This window comes from Ruditapes philippinarum, unplaced genomic scaffold (genome assembly GCF_026571515.1).
Source record: "Ruditapes philippinarum isolate M1 unplaced genomic scaffold, ASM2657151v2 ctg2321_1_1_1_1, whole genome shotgun sequence".
In the NCBI taxonomy this organism is placed as follows: Eukaryota; Metazoa; Mollusca; class Bivalvia; order Venerida; family Veneridae; genus Ruditapes; species Ruditapes philippinarum.
In genome coordinates, this window is record NW_026856600.1 from 41,028 (window position 1) to 66,542 (window position 25,515).

The window sequence follows — 25,515 nt, forward strand, 5'->3', positions numbered from 1 at the left end:
TTCTAAGTGAACATTTATCTAACAGACAAAATAAATATCATTTCTGCCTTATCCAAGTATCGACTAGTTCATTTAGATATATTTCTATTTTTTTATCTATATGTCTCTTGCAAATAGTTGTTACTTCCTATGGTGAATTATTCAATCTACCCATTTTCCAAGGATATACCTTTTATCCGAAACAAAGCAAACGAATTTGTTGAATTTACATTCCCCGCCGAGTTCTTGTTATTACTAACCCCCACAACATTTTGAGACATAAGGATGTAAATATTTATCTTAACATAAACAGTTATATTCTATGTACATGATACACATTCAATAACAGAGACCATAACTCCGTGTTTTGCAAAATTATCTTGACATGCCAATTGGATTCAAATTGCCTGTTGTATTGATGGTTCCCATACGGTTTTGTTGAAATCAATCAATCAGTTGCAATATACCCCTCCCGATTCCATCGGCGGCGGAGAATAAAAACCCTTATCTGCAATAATTCCAAAACAGGCTTCCAAAATGAGGCTATCTTGTTTATCATATTCTATGTGGCCATGTGCAAATTGCATTTCTTAGACAATTAAAAAAAACAAAACGCAAAAAGAATAACAACAATGTATATGCACATTACGCTATAAATATCATTTGCATTTTAATTTCAAATTTTGTACAAATGTATGTGAGAAGCTGCACAGCTTAACATTTATTGGACGGACAAGTTTTATTGTGTATAAGTTTATTATTTTTATTTATTGATTTATTTGGTTTTAAAGTCATCATAAAATAAAAGTTCACATTATTTTGACTTAGTTATTATCGTTTTCCCATTCCCCTTTATTCCCAGCAATTATGCAATAAAAGTCTGAATTGATAACATTAAATATGGACTATTATCGACATGTCACACAATTATAATCAAAGAAACAGAAAAAAGTTAAAGTAACACATTTCTGTTGTAAAAAAACATGTATTTCCTGCCTATGGTAATACAAATGTCGTGTAACTATAAGGAAATTCCCTATATTGCTTGGGTAATATGAAAGTGACTGGTAATAATTATGAATTTGATAATAAAGAGCGCAATTTGAAATATCGTGTGTTCAATGAATACTATTTTATAAATAGTATACTACGAGTCGACATAGGAATATCCCTTGTCATAATTCATGGGATTTAAGTTGTAGTAAAAGTAACCAATGATGAAGCATCGCCAGAATTAAAGTTTGTTTGTTTGTTTTATTTTACGCTTTCTTCCAACAGTATTTGAGTCATATAGGCGGGTAGTTTCTTAACCATCGTTCCTGGAAAGTTATACCAGTTCTAGACTACTTTTCTCCGCGCTAAACTACAAAAGCATCTCCCGGGGATCGAACCCACGCCAGAGAGGTAACTGCATTACAAGTCATCGACTCTAACCCCTCGACAGTATTAAAGAATGATAAACAAAATAAGGATATACAATAATAGAGATATGACGACAGAAAACGCAATCTTTGAAAATATCTTATTTCCTGTTATCAATAAGTGATACAAATGCACTGACATAAACATTTACTTGCTGCTCATCATGCATATCTTTTATCATCCGATGATTTCATTGTTTCTGAAATAAAAATGCAATGTCAGATTTACAAGTACAAAAAACTTTAAATGCCATATAAGTTTAAAATTATACAGACAGTGCTTAACTCAGACTGATCAAAGACACAGTTGCAGCAGTGACAAAATATAATAGTAAAATGTATGCAATAGACAACAGAATCAGATGTGATAAGTTATGCGCATCAAACATGTAGAAATAGACAATTTGAAAAATGCAGGCAAATTCTTACAAGTAAAATGGTTTCCTGCGGTGAACATTTTAATGATATAAAGGTATTTCATTTAACTATTTTCAACATTATTTGGGGGAAGGGGGATAAATAAACGTTTGTATCATAAATATAGTTGACAATTGAATAAACGATCAATATTGAAGAAGGTATTTGGCAACTGGTGACCGTTGAAGAACATAAAACAATTATTTCTTTTTAAGAAAATGATTAAATAGGCCTACCATTTTATGAATAATTCCGAGCAAAAAATAAATAAAATAAACACACAAGTTTACGCAGAAAATATCTCTATTTATTATGGCCGATGCCCCTACGAATATTTTAATTTTATAAATGTTAAGTATAAACAATTTATTGTTTGTTAAATAGAGATAGATATTAAACAAACATTGATAGTTTTCAAACACATCATTCAAATTTTTCCACCTAAAACGGTAAAATAATTATAGAAAATAAGAAATATCACGTAATAGTTTTTTATTCTTAATAAGTTGTAACTCGGATTAATTCCCTACTGGTGAACACGTAACGTACAGGCAAACGGTATTTAGCTAGGTTTTCGGAAAGGTCAATTAACCAATCATGTACGGTTTACAGATCACATGCTCCTCCATGTACCAAAACAGGTCACGTGCTCCTCCATGCCTCAAAAGTTAAACGCGTACCAATACCATGCGGTCTCCAGACCGCAGGGAATGATGATTAAATAAGCTAGAAAGATCATTACACCACATCCCCACCCGCCACACTGCCTCCCCAACGCACCCAAAAATTAATACTTAAATTCATACTCAAGTGGCTTCTCGCAGATATAGAATTTAAATACATGGCACTGGTCATCACCCCAAAGACCGTCTGATCGTATTTGACAACAATTTTCCTTGCCGCCAATATTATCTGGCCGTCCTGGTGCCCAACTTGAGAATCCAGTGGTAGTCAGCAAACGCTTGCTTGAGTACCAGCGCCAAATTCCCTCTTCTTGGATATCTGTCAGGCCGATCCAGAAATAGTCTAAAATAAATCAAAGCATTATATAGCAATTATTTTCTTATAGCAATATATCCAATGAATGGATATTAGGTTTACAAACACGATTTGCATTCTGGTCTCGTTGAAAATACAATAAACAGTACGCCAAAGGAAAAGTGTCAATTTTTATTATATGTATGTATGTATGTATGTATGTATGTATGTGTGCGTTTGCGCGCGCCTGCGTGTGTTTATGTATTTATGTCTCGACAAAGAAAACTTAAAATTTCTATCAAACAAACGGTCAAAACATACAGTGGGCTTTTTTTGCAGAAGTTTGGTGGGCATCTTAGAGGCCATCTTGGATTTTTTTTATGTTTCGACCATTTTGTTTGAAACAAAATTATGTTTTTTTCGAGCCCTGGCGAGCATTTAAGTATATAAAAGTAACCTTTTCAAGACATAATTGACTCCCTAAATGAGTCTGGTTTCCTGGTTCATTTCCTATACTATAAGGTTTGAAGTGCATAATCTAACATCAATGATTAATTTTTCAATATTATGCACGTTTTAACTTCAAATGTAAGGCTTATATGAAGTTCACCAGTACATTTTGGGCAAAGAAAACTAGGTCATATTGCAGAAGGTACGGCATTTATGAGAAAACTGGGCTATTATGAGATTGGAGAATTTTGATTGACTCTCCGGCTCGGCCATTATGAATCTGCTTTTGTTTTCCGTTGAAAACAAACGTCATTTTGAATTGCTGCAAGATAGGTTTTCGAGACATTTTTTAAACAAGACCTCTTTTGCCATACCTCACAACAATGGAATTTCATATAAGTTATTGTTCACTTATTACATATTTTTGATTATATGAAGTTAATAAATAAAATTTTCAATAATTACCATTGTATCACATTATTAACTTATCAAGACAAGATAAATCTAGTATCTCAATTTTATAATGCCGTGACATGACATTTCCATCATAGTGGTCGAATTGACATTTCAATTGTTGCATGGACTCTCAGAATCATTCAAGACAAATTTTATTATTTCTGGTATAAAATCTTGATTAACAACGCTTATGAACATTATGAGCGATGCGTTAGTGACGACGTCATTCACAAAATTCTATGTCTTACGGATTAAACTGAATCATCGTTTTGCTTCACATATACTCCTGTTGACATGTATAAATGTATCTTAGTACGTAAAAAGCATGCACATTTAATATTAAAATTATTCACAATGTAGCTCCTAATTATTTTACGTTGTTACACATTGTTCAAGAGCACCGCATAAATTATAAGCTATCTTATATTCATGTAACGACTTGTTGTACATTCGGACAAATAGATCTATACACCTCATCTGAGTTTCTCAAAGAATACGCGAAGTGGTGGTAGAGTGTTTTTGTTTTTTTGTTGTTTTTTTCATTAGCTCACACAGTATCCGGGTAAAGAAAGATTGTCTACGATTTTCCGACACCATCGGGACTTTTCTTCAGTTACAACACGTGATCAGTCTGATATATCCTGGCAAAGGTGGTTTAAACATTTTTATTTAAGCTCGATTGCGTAACAAGTAATTGCAACTAAATCACTTTCGAGTCTGATTTCTTGAACCAGCCAGTACTGGTGTCATATGAAGAAAGATGACCCCTGAATTGTTGATATGATAAAAACACACGGTAGCACTTTGTAATTATTGTTAGAGAATGTTTTCATTATAATTATTTAACCTTATAAATTTTAGATTTTACATATTGATATACATGTACATGATACCATTCTAGACTAACAGTGATACATAAGACCTGAATTTTAGGGACAATTTCAAATGTGACACATAATGGTTTTATTTTCAGTAATTATTATGATTATTTGTATCGAATGAAGTGATTGATATTGCAAAATACCTGTAAAGTCTCTTATGATTTGCAAATCCAGCATCTACAAAATTTGATTTATCTATTTAAGTTCCGATCGATTGATTGAACGTTCGATCGTTCGTTGCTTGTTTTGTACTATGATTTATATAACCTCGTGTCTGGAAACGCATAGTGCATCATACTTATAACAGATTACGGATTATTTGACGGGTTTTTTATCCACGCCGACGCTATTTCGGTTAACTAATTTACAGCGCGTTGCTGTTACGAAAGATTATGTCATAAATGAAACCGTGCGAAAAGATTGCAGAAAATTGCCAGGCTTTCATTACATACTCAAGAAATGCATGTGCACAAAAACACCCATTTATTAGTTTGTTTCATTGGGCTTTACATCACACCGACATAGTATAGATCATATGGTGGCGTTCCAGCTTTACTGGTAAAAGAAAACCTCGGGTGCATTATTTTAAACACGAATGGGCACCTGAGTAGAACTATAGACGTTCCGTTAGTAGTAGTAGAACTATAGACGTTCCGTTAGTAGTAGTAGAACTATAGACGTTCCGTAAGCAAGCTGAATAGCTTCCTCACATAAAAGAATCCAAGATTCATGTCAGGATGCGAACCCACAACGGTGAAAAGTGAGCAGACCTTAACAACTCGACCACTGACGCCCACAAACCGTAGCATCATGATGTTTATCACGAAGTCTTGAGATTATATACATGTAATGCATCTTCACGAAAAAAAACTTAAAAACAACATTTTATAAGCATGATAAATATTTAAATTAAGGCATAGGAAACAGACCCACGTAAAAAAGATGACGTCAGACGTTCAACGGCTACGCGTACAACTGCGCAAAACAAAAGTTACAGCTTATAGTTATCAGTATTTATAATTTTAGCGCAGTGATTGTCTTTAAATCAAGAGATATGCTTTAAAGAACAATATATACAATAGAGTTTAGGACATTTACATAATCATAAAATAATACGATGGCCATAAAAAAGTTTGATAAATCTTTGTTCACAACGCAATGAATGATATACTCTGATCACGAAATAGAAAACTAGACTCACTTATTAGCATACACTATAACAACGACTTGGCAGAGAACTTTTAAATAACAACGCAAAATACTGACAAAATAAAATATCACCATATGTCCACTGCGTAACATATTCAGTGTGGACTATTGTGTCAACTATTTGGTAATTTACATGGTTTGTATATAATGCAATTACTTCCTTTGTACATTTTACAATGTTTTACTTTAAAAAATATTTTCCTAATTGTTATACTTACAAGTATGGGTCTTGAGGCATGATATTTACATTATGTTCAATTATGTAATTTCAAGGAAAGTTTGTTTTCCCCTTAATCTTATATAAAGCAGGACGGAATTTCAACAACTTCAAACGTTTTACGCACATACCCACGCCATTATTAAGTGTCTCTCAATTATATTCTATTGATTGGAGTGTCCGTTTTACATACCAATGAACTCCATGTGATATGATATATCTTCATTGTTCTATTTACATAAAATGTTTATTCCAGTGCGTGTACATATCAGCCCAGCATGTTTCAATATACAGAAATACTTGGAAAACATATTGACACTGGGGAAAAAAACCAAAAGAATATATGTTTTCATTGTTTAATCATTTTAAGTAAGTAAGCCCTGAAAGTGTTTTCTTTTGCAAGGGCAGTATGCCATGTATCGTTGTAACATATGCAATTTGATGGAATTAGATTTGTCAGCTCATATTTTCCTTGAAGTTCTTTGTCTTGGTATTCTAAGATAAGATTCCAGCAAGTGTGTTGTTCTTAATTTTTACGCTGTAAAATTGAATTACAACTACCCATTTTTTTTTAATGCGGAAAACCGTCATCACTGTGGTTATTTTTCTATTATTTTATAGCGGTAACGTAATGTTTTTTTTGTTGTTGTTTTTTTTTTTTTTTTTTTTTTTTTTTGCGCACTGTATAAAACTGCACGGTTCTGATTGGAAAGACGCGCGTGATATATAAAAATGGTGTATGTTATTTTCATGTAACCTTTCTATGATAACGTCATTTGACCATTATGTTTGAAATGTAATGTCACGGCTCAATTATGTTGTTTTCTTTTCTTTTTTTTCTTTTTTTTTTGCTGTAATGTCCTTATTACACCCGGAACAACGGTTTGTGATTATTTTACTATGTGACTGATCTTATTAACATAAATATGATGGAGTGATGCACTCAAACTAAATCTCAAAATGATTAGCATTTTTGTAACATGTATACCTCGTTTTGGATATATCATTTAAAATGCTGTAATCATTTGTTATTAACCATTTCATAATACAATAAGCATAGTTAAAAATACCCAAATCTTAAACGGTTATACTTTATCATAATTATTTTTAAAACATTTGAAATGAACTGACTAGTCTTGATGAGTGTTGATACATACAATTGAAAATAGAGAGATAATATTAAATTTACTCACTTTTCAAAATTTTGACCTTGTTTATCAGAAAAACATTTTCCTCTGCGGTTTCTATTTCTGCTAGTTCCCCACCCATGTTTTGGCATACAAGCTAAAATAAAAATGTTATTTATATTCAAATTGAATGAAAAATTATACATTAATTCATGATTTAACAACATAATGATTGAATCAGAAACAACTATAATTACAACCCTCTAGACTGTCTTAAAATATAACATAGACATAAGTCAAAACATGTTTAATATCTGGTTGGTACAAAATCAATGGGACGATGTGTAGAGCGTAATAATTGTGTTGCTGAAGGTCTCAAGGAAAGGTCAAGAATTAAAAATGTACATTTCCTGTCCGCTCCATAACTTTTAAACCGCTATATTTTTTAAATAACTTATCAGAAATGATTACCATTATGACATGATTTGCAGAACTTAACATTCAGGTTGTTACCCCAAACGTCAAGGTTAAATGTTTTCCATAACTTTTGACTTTATCAAAGATTTTAAATATGATGAGACTATATGCTTATAATATACATGGCACAACATGAAGAGGTCAAGAAGTACACATTCATGGGGATTAAGCCGTCCTTCAGACGACAATACCGAAGGTTACTTATCTTCCGTCACATTTGAGATCTCTTTTATGCAAGTCCATTAAATATATAGTTCCGCGTAATTCCTTTTTTTTAATTTAATTTTAAATCAATATTATTTGCAACTTTTTATAAAAAGTTATTATATTTTTTTTATTTATTATAGAATGATGAATGATTTAACTGCCATAACAAGTCCATAGCAGGTTAGGGGTTACAGTCAATCAGTGCTGGAAACAATGCTTAGTTCCAGTAGAAACGGATGCATATGTAACAAAGTGAATTATTTATAATTTGTCTTCATATTGAGGTGTTTGGGTACTTAGAAATAAAACACTATTAAAATACATGTACTCAGTTGATGCAGCAGAAATAATACACATATTTCTTACAAAATGTTTGTGCGAACTGGATGTAATTCTTATAAAAAAAGGAGTAACGCGGAGCTATGAATAAACTTGTATAGAAAAGGTCCCAAAAGTGAGGGAAGATGATATAAAACCTTCCGTAGAATCAGTTGAGTAAATTCATTTATATATAATCACCTTACCAATAGACACCATTTTACTTTCGACGATTGTCACATCAATTAATAATTAAGTTACACACGATCACGTTAAAAAACAGTAGACACAACCTTACTAACGGATGCACATATGTTTAGTCACGTGAATAAAATAATTATTTTTATTTATTGCCGTCTTAGCAATACACGAAATTTGTACTTTCGGCCACACTTGCATATCATCATATAAATAAGAATAAATTACATATGACATCCTTAACAATAAACACAACTTTACTTTCGGCCACACATGTGTATTTTCACATGAATAAATTCAATAACCTATGGCCATCTAATCAATAGATACAGATATACTTTCGGTCACATCTGTGTATAGTTATATCAACGTATGGGAGCCCCAACAATAGACACAGGTGTACTTACGGCTGCCACAGGGAGAGACTCCTCATCGTGACTAAAATGGTAGCATCTTGTATTGTGAGACACCCAGCCGTCTTGGCAACTTTCTATGTTTAACATAAAGAAGATATTTGTTTTCACGAAAAAGATTATAATTCATCAACAGAATACAGGCATTTTTCCCAAATCTATATTTTACTTCATATAAATATGTATTTAAACCTTAAAATAACAAATACGATCTTATGTAGACACAAAATAACATTTTATATTATCCCTAATCTTTATTATAGAGAGAGTTTAATTGATTAAAGCATACCAAAGTGTAATATTGTAAAATCAGCACCAAAAGCATACGTATTTTAAGCATTTTATGAAAGTAACAACTGCATCTGCGTACAAAGAGACAAACCTATTTGGTCCGTGTAAAGCCATATTATACAAACAATGAAATATATCTTCCACATTGCTCTAATATACTAACATATGATAAGGCTTATGGTGTATTCTGGACTTCTTATCTAAAGACAGGTTACACTGTAATTGTTAAGGTCAATACTGTGAAATTCTACATACTTTCTACTTTTTAAAAATTGTATCAAATGCAGACAGACAACGTTATTGTAAATATAGCATGGATATACATGCATCTTTTTTTATAATCCTTAAAATAATGCTACTACAAGGGACAGCACAAATGGCGAAGGCCATCTCAAATCATTAACTTCCTATAAATTATACAGGGAAGAACTTAATATTAGAAGAATTTTTATTGGTCATTTTAAAATTACAAACTAAAATTTGGGAACCTGTTGGTGAGATTTTAAATTTTGTTTAACCATACTTCCTCGATACAGACGTACAGGTAAAGGGAATTTTACATAATCTCCCCTCCCTTCCTTATGTTGACATCTTACTATTTTTCCTAATATTGAATTTTAAATTTCAATGTTATACCCTACAGTATGCTGAAAATAAAAACAAACAAACCCCCATATGCACAACAACACATGCTGATCAACAGTCATGTAAATTGTTATGACTCTAAGTCAAATACTGTTTTGAGTTTAGCAGGACACAACTTTATAATTTCAGTTTTCTTACTCAGTCAAGGGCAATTACTCCAAAAGCAAACCCCAAAGGTTATTACTACACATGCTGACCAACATTCCTGTAGTTTTATGGCTCCAGGTGAAATATGTTTAAGCTACGCGCAAAACAAGTTAAAAATGGTAATACTTCTAAAGAAATAAATCCACAGACACACATCTGTTCCTGTTCTTGACTCTCAGAAAAAGTAAAACAAAATATGAAAAATAAGATCATCAAGGCCGACCGACACCGTCTGCGTATCCGATGATTTCCCTATTGATCTAATAGGGAACGATATGAGATTAGCATCGTATACGTCACTGATAATGAACCTGTTCTAAAAATAGCCACATATCGATAAGTTTCGGACAAGGAAACTGGTTAATCTACATGTAGATTATACAACATAATGGTTACGAATACTTTATGATTTAACATACATTGTTTACGTATAGACAATAAAATACATTTGTTTTTTATTTTATGTCTCACACAAAATATTTGTTGTTAAAATCTTCGCCAATTACTGGTGCATTTCTAAACTTTGTTTTATTGACAAGGTGTAAAGATGTATATAGAGGCCAGAGCAGATTGTGACATATGTTTATATTTAACTTTAAAAAAAGTACAGTGTGTAGTTGTCCCTTTTCTTTTCACACTAAATTCCATTTCCTACTTGTTTGCTTTCTACAATTGTATTAAATTTCTTAAAATATTGCATGTAAACAGAAGTAAATATACGCTGATTAACATCATGTATAATGTGTAATCCCTAATCCCTTGTCCGAAAGTCAGTACAGGTGATGTAGTGGTGATTGGTAAAATCCGTTTTTAGAACAGTGTTACCTTCAGATCGAAGGCTATTAGATTAACATTCTAAAATTTAAACAAAATAATGTAAATAACAATACAAAAAATAATCTGACCTTCAAGTAAAGCAAAGACATTTCTTTCAATTGAACCATCACAATATTGCCCCTTAGAGAAATCTAGCCTATTTATTGTAGAATGTTTGTTGAAATCATTGATAAACTTATGTCTCATTTGTTGTCAATTTTACAAACAATTGGTGTATTAAATCAGTGAATAAGTTCCTTTTAACGTACAAATTCTGTTTAAAATGATATGGTAAACTATGTTCGCAATTATCGCAATATAATTATATAACAATTATTAGTTTTTCTAAACGTGTTAATAAGCTTTATAAGAGACATGGTAACAATTAATCAATAAATTATGAACAAATTATCTTCTTTAATTTGTTTTGGTTGGGGTTTACATCGCATCACCACAGTAAACATGACAAAGGTATGGTGGTTGATTTCTGCCATTTCGTGTTTTCATGTTTTCGCCCTGAAAGTCGAGAGGCGCAGACACGCAAACATACCTATATTTCGTTATTTCGAATTTTAGGCGAAATAACTAAACTTTAACACGCGAACTGTCGAAAGTTTTCGTGTCGGCTGGGCGAAATATTTCGTGTCCGCGCCGTTTGTTTGTAATGTCTTCGTGTCTTCGCTGGTCGAGATAACTAAACTACGGCAGATTTTCGTGTTGTCGATATTTCTCCTCGTAACTCAAAAGTCGAAGTAACGACAATAACATTGTTTTGGGTTTCGCCTTCCGGCAGGCATGCGCAGAACGGTAAACACAAATGATCAACCAAACTTCTATCTAGCAAAGTCGGGTGAAATAAAAAAGGTCCAGTACACGGAATCCGGTAAACAGGATATTCTCTGCCTTACTACAATCATACTATAAGGAAGAAAACCTCTCAGCCCATCTAAAAAGTCACTTTCTTTTATCTTGTTCAGAAAGAATTTCCAAAGCGATTTGCAAAGAACCTAACAAAGTTCTTTGTGTATATCGTGATGTCATAAGGTTTTGATGCCTCACAAATATGTAATATTTAATCAAGTCTTATCAAAGCGTACCTGACAATGACAAATAATAATAAACCTATAAAACAGTACATCGACAGTCTTATTAAATTCAAATACATTTATACAATAATTACATTTAAAATATAATATTTCGTCACATACATTATCTATATATAAACAGCTACATGTGCTTGAAATACCCCCTTTAAACTGTTCATAAAATCAACATTAAAAGGTCTTATCAAACACTCAATACCATGACAAAATGTCTTGTTATCTGAAAAAATGCGGTTGAAATAAGTGCCTAAATTTAATCGAAATAACTTAAATTTACATTAGCGCGGGTACTTTAGATTGTTACTATGATCACAGTCTTTTAAATTTTTTTCTTCATATTTTTTATAAACAAACGTATTTCTATCACAAAATTACAAATGAAATACCACCAATTAGTAGGTAAAAAAGAAAGAAGTAATGCAGTAACTGATATATAAAATAACATAATAAGATAACTGTTATTTATAGAACAAATGATTTCTTTCTATTCAAAATGCTCACAGGTTTTGGCAGTTTCTCTTACAATATCTTTATTGGAGAGAACAAATATAATTAGCTAAATACTTTTAGACAAAAGTTATTTAACATATACTTCAGTCTCATAAATGTAACTTCGGTGCTTCTATTTCTTTACCGTACTAAAGACAATAAAATATATCAGAGTTCATACATGTCGTATTGTATTCTTTTCAGGATAACTCTTGACCGTAGAGTTACATGTAGTTCACATTTCACATTTCTATCGTAGAAAGAATCACCCTGAAAACATTTACTGTACAATATTATTAATAACAAATACCTAAACTTACATATAACATTTTAACATTACAAGTTATTGAAAGTTACTTATGATACTTTCATTACAATATCGATATATGTTATCTGTAAAATAATAAAGTAATACGTGAATCGTACTTATGGTTTGGTCCTTAATTCAAATAAACATTTTCTTCATTCCATGGGAAATAAAGACATGCCTTAAAATGAAAACATTATCAACATACAATCCCTTAGACATTGAACAATCACAAATGTAAAAAGAAATGACAGAACAATCTTACCCTCGGCACTTCTATCAAAAGAATTACTCTCTCAACACTTTTTATGGAACACCATGTCTGCCTCATGTTGTTACATTTCGTTTTGTTTTTCCCTAAAAGTGTCTTAGTATGTATAATAGTAGTTTTGGCTTGTCAACGTTTTATGAGAACCTGTCTTAACGAAGTCTTATTAGGCCAAATATTCATGTTATCTTGTAAAAATGTAGTGCTTACTTGTCTAAACACTGTCTTATTATTCCAAAACGTCATGTTATCATGTACAAATCCGGTCTTAATTTATCTAACATGCAAGCCATCTTTTCGAATTTAGATTTCAACATGTCTCAACACAGGCGTGTTGAATTGTCTTGAAATTGTCTTATTATGTTAAACAGTAGTGTTGTCTTGTCGGAACTTTTTTCCATCTTGTCCAAATGTGATTCTGGTTTGTTATGACATTGTTCTATTATGTTATAATGTCGTCTAGTCTTGTCCAATTGTGGTAATGACTTGTCTAAACACCGTCACATTTTGTTAGACTACCATGTCAGTGTGTTCAAATTCGACGTTATCTTGCCTAAAGAATGTTGTTTTTCATGTCAAAATAGCATGCTGTCTTGTCCAACTATGGTAGTAAATTGTCTAGAAATTGTCTTATTATGTTGAAAAGTAGTGTTTTCTTGTCGGAACTTGGTGTCAACTTGTCAAACTCATGTCTTATCATGTCGGCTAGTAGTGATATCTCGTTCAACTCGTCGCCCTAATTCCATAATGATGTAAGTCGTTATTTAACATTTTGAGAAAATCGACTTCAAAGTTTTAACAGGCTATATCTTCACACTTACTCAACCAATTTTAATATAAAATACATCATAGTGTGCAGAATTATTTTAACTTTTACACTTTTAATTACGAAAAAGTTCCTGTGGATAGTTTTTTAAAAAATCAAAATAAAAATAATGAAAAATCACTGAAAAATATATTTTATTGACAAAAATACAAGAACCAGAATGCTGTAATAAGTTACAGCAATGTGACCCTAAAATATCATTAGATTTAGGAGTTACAACAGTGTGAAATAATGACCATTTTACTGTTTTATACTGAAATTATATTAAATTTAGACGTTACTAGAAATTAAATGCTTTAACGAATAGTCTGGATCCACATTTATTTAGGCACTACAGAGCATGTAATGTGATCAGGATCAAAACAGTAAATTTAGTCTTAAAAGTCAATAATAGAAATCCAGACAATGCGGTGAAGTGTGAATAGCCACGAACAGGCATTTTAAGGTTGAAATTGAACTAGGGCTTCATTATCTTTTGACCATTTACATGAAATAGTGAGCCTTGCAAATGAACAAAAAAAAATATTACTGATTTTGTAAATGTATCACATTGAGTTAAACTAAACGAAATCAAAATTTAGAAACATCGTCATTGTATTGATATTTACCACATTAAATAGCAAAACTTTTATCATATGATATGCTTTTTTCACATTAACACTGTACACTATATATTTGGAATTCAGATTTACTTTTGGTTTCGTTTATTATATCATTAATTCATTCCAAATTCAATTTTGAATACATGTTACTTGCATACAAGCAGCATGTTGAACACAATTTGACTTACAAAACACACAAAAATGTTTGAAAGATGTAACTGCTTAAACTTTGAAAAACAACATCAACAATGAGTTCCTTTCTCTGTAGCATGAAAAAGAATAAACCTATGTATTTTACTTTTCTAAGAACAGCATTACTTAATGTTTTGTTTAAAAAAAAATGAAAAATAGGAAACACAACAAATTTTCAATGAAGCTACAGATCTGGATTTAGTGTTTCAATGAACTACTGTACTTCAATTACTATATGTATTTATATATCAAGTGGCATACAACTTCTTTACATACAATAACAATTAAGTATACGTTTGATTTTAATGTTTTTAACTGATCTGTTTACATCAATAACTCATTCGTATAAAAGCAATGCTCAATATCTAAGAGTTTTAGTCAAATATTAATTCTATTTTACTTCAACAAACGTTTGATGAAACAAATATGACAATTTAAAGATTCCTAAATGTTTTAAATGGTCTTAAGACTTTGTAACATTTTTTCACAAAATCATTTTTTCTACGTTTCAGTCGAATGACAATTTTTAACTAATCATATTTTTTTTCTTTTTAAAAAACAGTTTTGGTAATGGATAATTTTCAGTTCAAAGGTTCAAATCACTTGATAATTACAGGTAGTATTATCTTACGAGTTGGAAGTAGATGTACAAGAATTATTTTTAACTTAGAAACTTAGATTAATTTTGCTTTGCATGTTCCAATTACATAAGTAATTTTAGCATAAGATTGAAAATGATTATGTTGACAAAAAGCTTTAGACTGACACCCTGTTGATTTATGCAAAATAGCTGAGTGGGTCAACAGGGTGGCATTCTGTTTAATAAGTATTTGTTGTGCAAATGACATCTCTTATTCAATGCTAAATGGTGCATCTGAGAAAACTCGATCTCAGCTTTTAAACTTTTGTTATAGGGATATTGTCAACTTCAACCCACCATATAGTCTTTGACGTTTGGGCGTACTGTTTTAAGAACACAGACGAGTGATGTAGGACTGAACACTTCTGCCATTTTAAAAGTGTTTTGTCTTTCTTTCTATATGACAGTGGGTATTGTTAACCACTCTCGATTGCATAATGCCTTGGACAGCAAAACTTTTGATATTTTTGTGATCGTTATATGAAAGTGCAGAATTTTGAAAATATGAAAATTATGAATTATGAACATCAGTTATGAGTGGTAAAGTTATGTGTGTAAATTTTATTCGAATAACTTAGCACCAGTTCGGTAATTTGTCTTATATAGTTAAAGAAAAACATTGAACAAAATGTAACAATGGCAGTAGTATTTTTCTATTTGATGAGTTTTGTTTGTAAGTTAAAAGTATAAACAATCTTATGCAAAACCTGATTGTCCGTAGTTAATGGTAACATTGATCAATCAATCATATAATCAATCACATATCAAGTTATTAACAGCTGATACTTGTGAATATTGAAAATTTGTATCAAGTTATCCGATTTCCATGCTATCCGAATTTCATAACACAGCATGGTGCTTTGAATTTAGCTCAAGGGTTAAGAGTAGTTATTATTTCTTTTTAAGGTTTGAAACAGTTCAATAAAATATTAATCTATAGATAATTAGATAAGATCTAAAGCAAAACACTTACATGTTATCAAGAAATATAAAACGTAAAATGTCATTCCTGATACCTTGAAAAATCTGCCATTTTGTCAAAACAGCATCACGTGACTAGAATCTTAACAAACTATTGGTTTAGAAGTTACGATATTATGGACTGTATTTTTATCACAATTTTTGGACTTACAGCACTCTGACCCATTCAATATATTGTTACAGGCAAGAACCAGAGTGATGTTGTTCTTACCATTAGATAGAGAAAAAAATTACGAACATTTTGATACCAAACACTCATTTTTTTCAAAATTGGAGTTACGACACTTTGGAATTAGGGCGACGTAATACTGTCTGAGTATTGTCCTGTTCTGTCAAACTGTTAGTTTGCTTTGTATGAGGTGGTGTTGGTGTTCTGTCTTGTTGTGCCAAAACTTTATGCTTTCTTGTCTAAAACTGTTATATATATTAGAATATACTTATTATGTGAAATACTAGTGTTGACATGTCAATAAATTGTTTTTGTGTAAACATTATTTTTATTATGTCAAACAGTATTGTTGACCTGTCGAAAGATGGTATTGACATGCAATTTTATCCGAACTTTATGTTAACCTGCCTAAACACCGTCTTATTATTTGAAATAATGGTGGGATCTTTACAAATCATGGTTATGAACTGTTAAAACGCTATTTTAGTATGTCTAACTGTCTCTCTATTTTGTCCAAATGCAGACTTAACTTCTTGTCTAGATTCGTCTTATTATGTTAAATAGTCATATCATCTTGTCGAAACGTGGTGATCACTTGGCTTAAAATACTTTTTGTCAAAGTGTCATTTTATTTTGTCAAGGTTCGGTGTTAATTAGACTACACATCGTCCTTATATTGCGAAGTATCATTTTTCCTTTTTTATATGTTGTGTTTACTTGTATCAGTATCATTGTGTTATACAGTGGCGTTGACTTGCCAATTTATTGCGTTAATTTGTCAAAATACCGTCTCATTATATCTGATAATCGTGTTATCCTGTCCAGATGCGAGGTTGTCCAAATTTAGTATCACGTTACCAGAGCCCGTGCGGAGGTTGCAAAGACAGAGCAAAAAAGATGACGGGGCAGTTAAACAAAATCAGACGGCGTTTTCTCAAGACAGAACTAAAATTGAACAAAATAACACAATTATCAGACATAATAAGACTGGTTTTTGATTTTTGTTTACAAGAAAACATCAAATTTTGACAATAAATCACTTCTGATTTACATTATAAAAAAAGTTTTGACAAGTCATTACCACATATCGACAAGAAACAGCAATTTTTGACTCTATAAGACAAGTCAAAACCGCTTTTTGACAAAACAGCATTCAGTTTATCATAATAAGGCATGATTTAGCCCAGTCAACACCTCATTTTGGAAATATAATGCGAATATTTGATATAATAAGACAAATCAGTAATGTATGTTGGCAAATTCACACTTCTGTTTGACACAATAAGACAATGCTAAGGCATTTAAAACCGTATTATGTCAAATAACATAGCACTTTGATAAAATAAAGCTGTGCTTAGACAAGTCAGCACTATATTTCAACAAGAGAACACCACTGTTTCAAATGACCAGACAGTCTTTTGACAAAACAGAACCACAAATTGACCAAATAGCGCGACTAGCTGGCATAATATGACACATTTCAGACAAGCCAAAACGACATGTTGACACGATAACACAACTGTTTGAAATAAATAAACAATGTTAAGACAAGTCAACATTAAATTTTGAAGAGATAAGACTACTGTTACGCATAATAAGACAACGCTTTGACAACTCGACAAAACACTATGGAAACACAACGCTAATATTTGACATAATCAGGCGCTTTCTAGGCAAAATAAAAAAATGTAATAACACGAGGCAGCTATGGCGCTCCATAACTTTGGTGTTTAAATGCATGCTGTGAATATAAAGTTATTTGATCATTTGACAGGCAGGAGGTCCAACACGCGGGATTTGGAAATTGTCAGAATAATCATACAGTTTTAATCTGTTTATGTTTTTTTTTCCGCGGTGATAAAGTTAAATGTGTATAGCATGTTCAAATGAACAGTTACTCGTTTTTTTTAGCTCACCTGTCACAAAGTAACATGGTGAGCTTTTGTGATCGCTTTTCATTCAGCGTCCGTCAGTCAGTCGACATTAAGAATGTCCGGCCTTCACAGGTAAAACTTCTTGTTTGATTTCAACCAAACTTTACAGGAGTTATCAGTATCACCCATAGTTGAACACAGCACAAGCACGTTCCGCTTCGCTGCACACAAAGGCCACCAGACCTAAAAATAGACAAATATTTTTCGGCCTTCACAGGTCAAACTTCTGGTGGGATATCAACCAAACTTGACAGAAGTGATCAGTGCCATCCCTAGTGATGCACGTTGTCGACAGATTCCGCTTCGCTGCACAAAATGGCCACTAGAGCTCAAAATAGAAAAATAATGTCCGACCTTCACAGGCCAAACTACTGTTGGGATTTCAACACAGCTTTACAGGAGTGATCCCTAGTTGAGCATATTGCCATCACGTTCTGCTTCGCTGCACAAAATGGCCACCAGAGCTTAAAGTAGAAATATTTTGTCCTGCATTCAAACTATTGGTGGGATTTTAACCAAACTTAATAGGAATGATCAGTAACATCCGTTATTGTGCACATCGCCGGCAAGTTCACTGCACAAAATTGCCTCACAATCTGAAAATAGAGAATACTTTCCGGCTTTCACAGGTCAAACTACTGGTGGGATTCCAACCAAACTTTACAAGAGTGATCAGTACCATCTTTACCATCGACGGCATGTTTCACTTCGCTGCACTAAATAGCCACCAGAGCTATGAATAGACATATCTTGTCCAACTTACACAAGTCAAGCTACTGGTGGCATTTTAATGAAATTTCACATGAGTGATCATTATCATCCCTAGTTGTGCATATCACCGGCATCTTAGGGTCCCAAAGTGCGTTAAACAGGTACATATGCAATTTTTAACATCAGACAAGAGACCGCACTTTGGGGTCATAAAAATTATATCAATAAAATGAATTTTCATGACGTTTTAAATGATCAAAGCCAACGGTAAACATAAGTCAAGGTATTAATTACATAGACGCAAAACATGTGCCCTGAATTATAGTAGAATACAAAGAGATTTTATCAGTTAGAAAAGAACTTTCATCAAATTAATTTTGTATCAATAAATAATCTCAAAAAAATTTCTCACATTTTCCATTTATTTTAAAAGAAGGTATATATTTTATAAACACCATTGTTTTTAGCTATTTGAATCATTTTTCCGTTTTTTTATTTACACATTTTATAGAAATATGAAAGTCTTAGCAAAGACAAAGATAAAGAAGACATAGACATTTCAGTAAAAAATGTGCCTGATAAAATGTTGAAAGGGATATTTATTTAGCTTATTTTAATGTGACATTTAAGAAACTTGACTAGGTGTAGATGCGGCCTTAAGTAGTAGTTGTCCGTACAGTAAAACAATTCAAATTGTTTATTTCTCTCAGTGCATCATACATGATACAAACATAAGGTATACAACAATTAACATTTGTAAAAACGGCAATACATACATGGCATGTCATTTACAGAGAACAATACATAAAAAAGATTAACCATCTATTGTTTATTTATTTTTTCTTCTTTCGTTCAGTAGGAAGTAAATTATTCAATTATTATTAATTATTAAAGTATATAGTCACACATTCAGAGCGGAACTTCATAAAATGTTAAGCTCTCATTGAGGGGTCTAGATGGAATGATGGGATGTCGATCGCCCCGAGATTATAAAAATAATGTTCTAACATGTCTCAAGGCCCATTATGCTTTCTTTGTATTTCTTAATTACTTTTTAATTTTGATGTACTTCTATATTATCTAAAAGTTACTCATTGGCCAATTACCTGAACCACCTTTTTCATCTGTTGCTTATTGGCAATGAGTACAGTAATAGTAAATTAGTATTTTATATGGAAGTACAATACTACTACTTTGTTTATATTTTGTTACTCTCTGAAGAAGTATGTTAGATTTCCCACTAAAAAAGCCTCTGGCGAACGGTTGTTACGAAGCATACAAAAAACTTAAGTTTACTTATATGCTTAATAATGTATTTGTAAAATTGCTAATTGAAGTCGATCAAGAAACATGACATTTCACCAGAACATTGTAATAGAGTATATTTTTAGTTCCTTGGAAAAATGTTAACTGCATCTTATTTAAATGCATCATATTTAAATAATATCAAGGTATTAAATAGACGCAAATCATGTGCCCTGATTAATAGTAGAATAAAAAGGGATTTTAAATGATCTTGATCAGTTAGACTAAGTGCAGAACTTTTATATTTAAAATGGGGCTCAATATGACACCAAAGGTTTTCAAGTAAATGACTGACAGAATATGAAATTAATCGCAGCATGTTTTAATTTTAGGAAAACATTCACAGTTTATGTACTAGAGTACTTTGTTATTTGGACGCAATTTTCAGATATTTCAAATTGTAAAATTATTGAAACTTTTACCACTTAAGCATCAAACAAAGTATCGGCCGTCAATTCTAACTCCACCTCAAACATTTCAATGTCGCATAACATAAATAGGTCAGTATTTAAGCAGAAGTCAGTTGACACCTTCAGTACTCTGGAACGCAAAGTGCGTTGATATTTAGCATATTTACGCACAATTTCTCGATTTTGGCCTCAAAGTGCGTTGGACCCCAAAGTGCGGTGTTACAAAACAAAATGGCCGTTAGAGCTATAGATAGACAAATCTTGCCCGGCTTTCACAGGTCAAACTTCTGCTGTGATTTCAATTACCATCCCTAGTTGTGCTTATCGCCCGCATGTTCCGCATACATAATTTTTGAGAGACATATGTTTTTGTGATAAAACCCCTTTAAGTTTTTAATAAGACTCGTGGTGTAGGTCTTCTGGCACAACTTCTGATTTGCTTTCTATTGGCATTGTTTTTATCGTACCCGTTCTTGTATAGTATAAAACGAGAAAGGAGTACCAGTGCTGATGTGATGAAACTTTCACGTGGTAACATTTCCCCAATAACTCCCATAATTGCCCACATCTAAACAGACAGTACCATTTTCTCCAGCCTTTGCAGTGCATAGCTGTGGTATAACACCTTGCATTCGTTGCCATTTTACGCTTGTGTTCTTTTTGTGTCATATTTGGTTGTAGGGTGTTTGTTTAGCTTTACTTCAAGGTAAATTGAATGTATACTAGTATCTGCCATTCCTATAATGGTCTTGTGCCTGACTGGTTATCCAAGTGCTATCCTTACCGAACTTACCGATATTATTATAATATCTATTCATTGAAGGTACTCCATTGAGGTTTTTGTTTACATGACGGGGCTGGAAATATTTGTTCGAGAATAAATTTCCATATGATGTATGTGTAGACCAATAACTTGTGTGGAAAATAAATATGTTTGTCTAGGATTCTAAAAGTTATCAAGTTACTTCAAGGACATCTTGCACGTTTGAAAATTTATGTCACAAGTTTTTTTTCCAAGTTACCGGAAACCCGTTTAGAAAGAAATGTAATTTTCTTATACGACACCAATAAGAAACACCCACCTGAAACGCAAGATTGTTATTTACAATTAACTTTTAAGTGCGCATTATTTAAGTCTGTCGGCAGGCAGTTTATATTCTGACTGGTAATTAATGGATTTAACTCAATACAGGATTGGAGCTGTACCTGTAGACGCTTGCAGAAATCATGATCACAAAATAGACAAATATCGTTTTTTTCGCCGATTTTTACATTTTTCATTAATTATCAGACATAAATCGGTGTGAAAAGATGAATAAGACGTTTTAAAGTTAATTCCGTTGGGTGAAAAAGCAAGATTTTAGCATTTTATAATTCAAGCGCCTTGTCCGGTATATACCGGAATAGGTTTTTAGTGTGGCGCTCCAATCCTTTTTTTAGTCTCACTCGTAATTAATTGCTATCTGTACTGATTTTTTAAAGTAATGTTATCATACATCATTTTGTAAATCTTATAAAGAAAATCTCGTGATTAATATGTAAGAATGTTTTTTCTCGATTAAGTTCAAAATATTAATCTTTTAGACCTCTGTAAGAAGCATTTCTGTCAGTTTAATGGGGCCCTTATTGGGTATATACATCCCAATTGTATCAATTTATTTGTTCTTTCTAAACATTGTATTGTAAAATTAACTTACTTGTTAAATCTATATATATAGAATTTGAATGGCTTATAAGAAAATAATAAGAAGGACTTTTATATATTTAATTCAACCAAAGCATATACACATCACACACACTGACCATGGGACAAATAATCTTAAATAGAGAGCAACACTGATGTTATTTGCTTACATATTAAGGCATAAACTGTTATACTACATATCTATTTGAGAGTTTTAAATCATATATATTTTTGTAATTGACGAATGTGCGAAAAGTCGATGTGTGTTAGCGTAATTGGGGCCCATAAAAGCTTTGTATCGATTAATTTATATAATGAAAATAATTCACAAACGAGAAAATTTAAGCATATGAAATTAACAGTATATTTCATAAGCATTTAACTTATACTGTGAACATGGTATACGTGACTTTCTCTCTTGTGCGTTTTGTTTTGTGTGTTCAAATAATAAATCTTCGACTATTTTGTTAGACATTTAAATACTCAATGACTTTTAATCGGTAATAACGATTCTTGGGAAACCATACGGATTTTAATGTGTTACATTTTAGTACACTTAAACCGTAAATTGTAGAAGTAAAAAAAAAAGTGAAAATATCTCCCGCCAATTAATCGGTCTAAGGCCAATATTGCCAAATAATAACTTAGTACAGTTTCACAAATTAGGACTACATTAATGTAATAGTTTTCTATTAGTATTAAAAACGACCTTAAGATATCGCAGTAATGTTGATTGAGCAGTTTGATATGGCCATATATTGCAATGTTTTCTCAAATTCGGTTTCAAGGCTACCGGATTTCAACAATATATGATTGATCATGTGCACAAAGCATGGTACGTGAAGTATAGCATTACTTTGTCGCAATTATATCCCAAAATAGAAAGCATTGATAGAATATGTAAAGAATTAGGTACAATATCTTATGTCATTTACATGTCAAGGATAGGCTTGTTTATTTTGCTAGATGATGGAATATTCTTAAAATGTGATACTGTAGGGCATGAAATAAATAATCACTTTATGTGAACTTTATGTTATGGAGGTTGTAAATCAAAAGATGAAAGAAATTTACGTAGTCATCGTAAATTAGTTCCTTCGTTTGTAAGTTATAGCATTTTCAGAAAAGAAAAACGCATACCAGGTACAAACAATATATATCTTTTTCTTTTATAATATGTTAATTTATTGATCACCGTGTATATCCAGTAACGCCGGAATGTTAAAATATCGCACGATTCGTGCAATTAGTAACGCAGAATTGTGCAATAAATGGTGGATACCTGACAGGATTTCAAACGCGGTAAGTAAACTGGCCAATATATTTTTTTATTTAACCGAGCTGTCAACAATAAAAGGCTGCATACGGCTGCAAAGACATAACTCTTTATCCCTCATCAAGATCATTTCAACGAAATTGTTTACTTTTCAAGATCTTTCGTGAAAATGATGACTTGACTATCGTTGAGTTTTTGTCGACAATAATGCATATTGTTTCGTATCAATTCGATTTTAGGTAGGCAAGTGACATTTACTAAAATTTTGGTGACATAAAAAATTGAAGAAAACGGATGAAATGGGATTTAAGTTGTTTTTATGAGGTACGTCGATGTAAGTGAATAGTGCTTCGCCGTAACTCCGGAAAATGTGATTTTTTCACATTCCAGTGTTACTGGATATACACGGTGTTGATTGACCTAGTGATTATAATAGCATTATTTTTTGACTTCATCTTTAATAATGATAAATAACGTGGTCAAATTAAATAATTATAATTCAAAAGGTATATATATAAACAGAGAGAGATATTAGATGGTATAAACAAATTTCTACTTATTGTCACTAACGAAAAGATATATATGTTCCAATTCGACGGATCGGTCGGTATATACGTTGGTTGTCCCAATATTCTTTGACAAAAATGTTCAAAAGTTTAATTCAATAGGTATGAATAAAATATATTAATACGTTATCAACTCATACAATTAGAACATTTTCACTAATTTACATAGAACAATATCAACAAGCATTGTAATGCCAACAGAAATACGATGGTAACTATGTGAACCGCGGCGCAAGTCAAACGTCAAAGATGACTTAAAACTTACATTCTATTATCCACGGCATACAGCGCATAAGCAGTGCCACTTTACCACCAACCAATCGTCAACAACAGACTTAAACAATGTGGTTGTTAGTCTCTGTTGAACGTTATGGTAGCAGACAATTTCTCGCTAGAATCATACTTCCTGTCTCATAACACCTTCTCTGGCTGTGGGAATTATGCGACGGAGATCGGTCCTGTTTGTATATTTTTTTTATAGTTTTTGTTAATCACTCTGGAAACAATTAATTTATAACAATCTTTTCCACAAAGTTTTCAATCCCATCGTTCCTCGATTAAACAGATCGGACAGTCGAGTTCATTATTACCCGATTTATGCACGGTTTAATGAAAGGAATGATTACACGCCTATGATGTGTGGCAAAAATAAGTTACATTTATGCCTTAGATTGCTTTCAGTTATATAGTGTGCCGGAAGTATACTTGACATTTTAATGACGTCACATTTCTTCTTCTTTCCCTTCTTCTTCTTCTAATAACAATAATTTAAACTTTCTGTATTGCAAATCTCTGTTTTTGTCGTGTCTAGATATACTCACAGAACCGGAAAACTGTTCGCTGCGCGGCACGTTCTCCGGACGTGGCCGTTTTTTAACTTTCCATTTTCTAATTATATGTTTTCATTTGTCTGTCTAGTTATTAACCTGAAACTTTCTGAGATGAGATCATCATACATCAGCAGATGAAGTCATTGTGAAATTGTACAGACACATAATCAGATATTTGAAATATACATAACTTATATGATTTGTCACGGAGTTTTTGGACAACCCATATATATTTTAATCAAAGATTTATATGACCAAGTTTTAGCTTTTTGTTGTTCTAAACCATGTTAACCAATTAAGTTAATTTAATTTTTAGAAAGGTCTGTTTGCAATAATATTACATTTTTTGCAAAAAAAAATACAGAACTGTTTGCTGTACTGGTAACCATGCAATAGATTGCATTTGTAGACGGCTGTTTCTTTGAATATGCCGTATACGTCATCAATGTAAACAAATTCGCATCTGTGTTTGTCAATAACCCTGTGTTAAAATGTATTTTGTATTAAGAAATTTCGATGTAACTTCCTTTTTTTCAAAATGGTTCAGGAAAATAATTACATATAGCTCTGCATGT

The 25,515-nt window shown here is 32.0% G+C and overlaps 1 protein-coding gene across 1 annotated transcript; it reads right to left on the reverse strand.

Annotated features, from left to right (window-relative positions):
- Positions 1-1,487: 1,487 nt before the first annotated feature.
- LOC132747090 (CD209 antigen-like protein A) lies at positions 1,488-9,261 on the reverse strand. The gene is made up of 5 exons (XM_060736400.1): positions 9,131-9,261; positions 8,743-8,825; positions 7,202-7,292; positions 2,624-2,843; positions 1,488-1,600 (listed from the first exon to the last, which is right to left on the reverse strand). Exons 1-5 carry the CDS (start codon positions 9,183-9,185, stop codon positions 1,579-1,581), a joined length of 471 nt encoding a protein of 156 aa, XP_060592383.1. The 5' UTR covers positions 9,186-9,261; the 3' UTR covers positions 1,488-1,578.
- Positions 9,262-25,515: the final 16,254 nt, after the last annotated feature.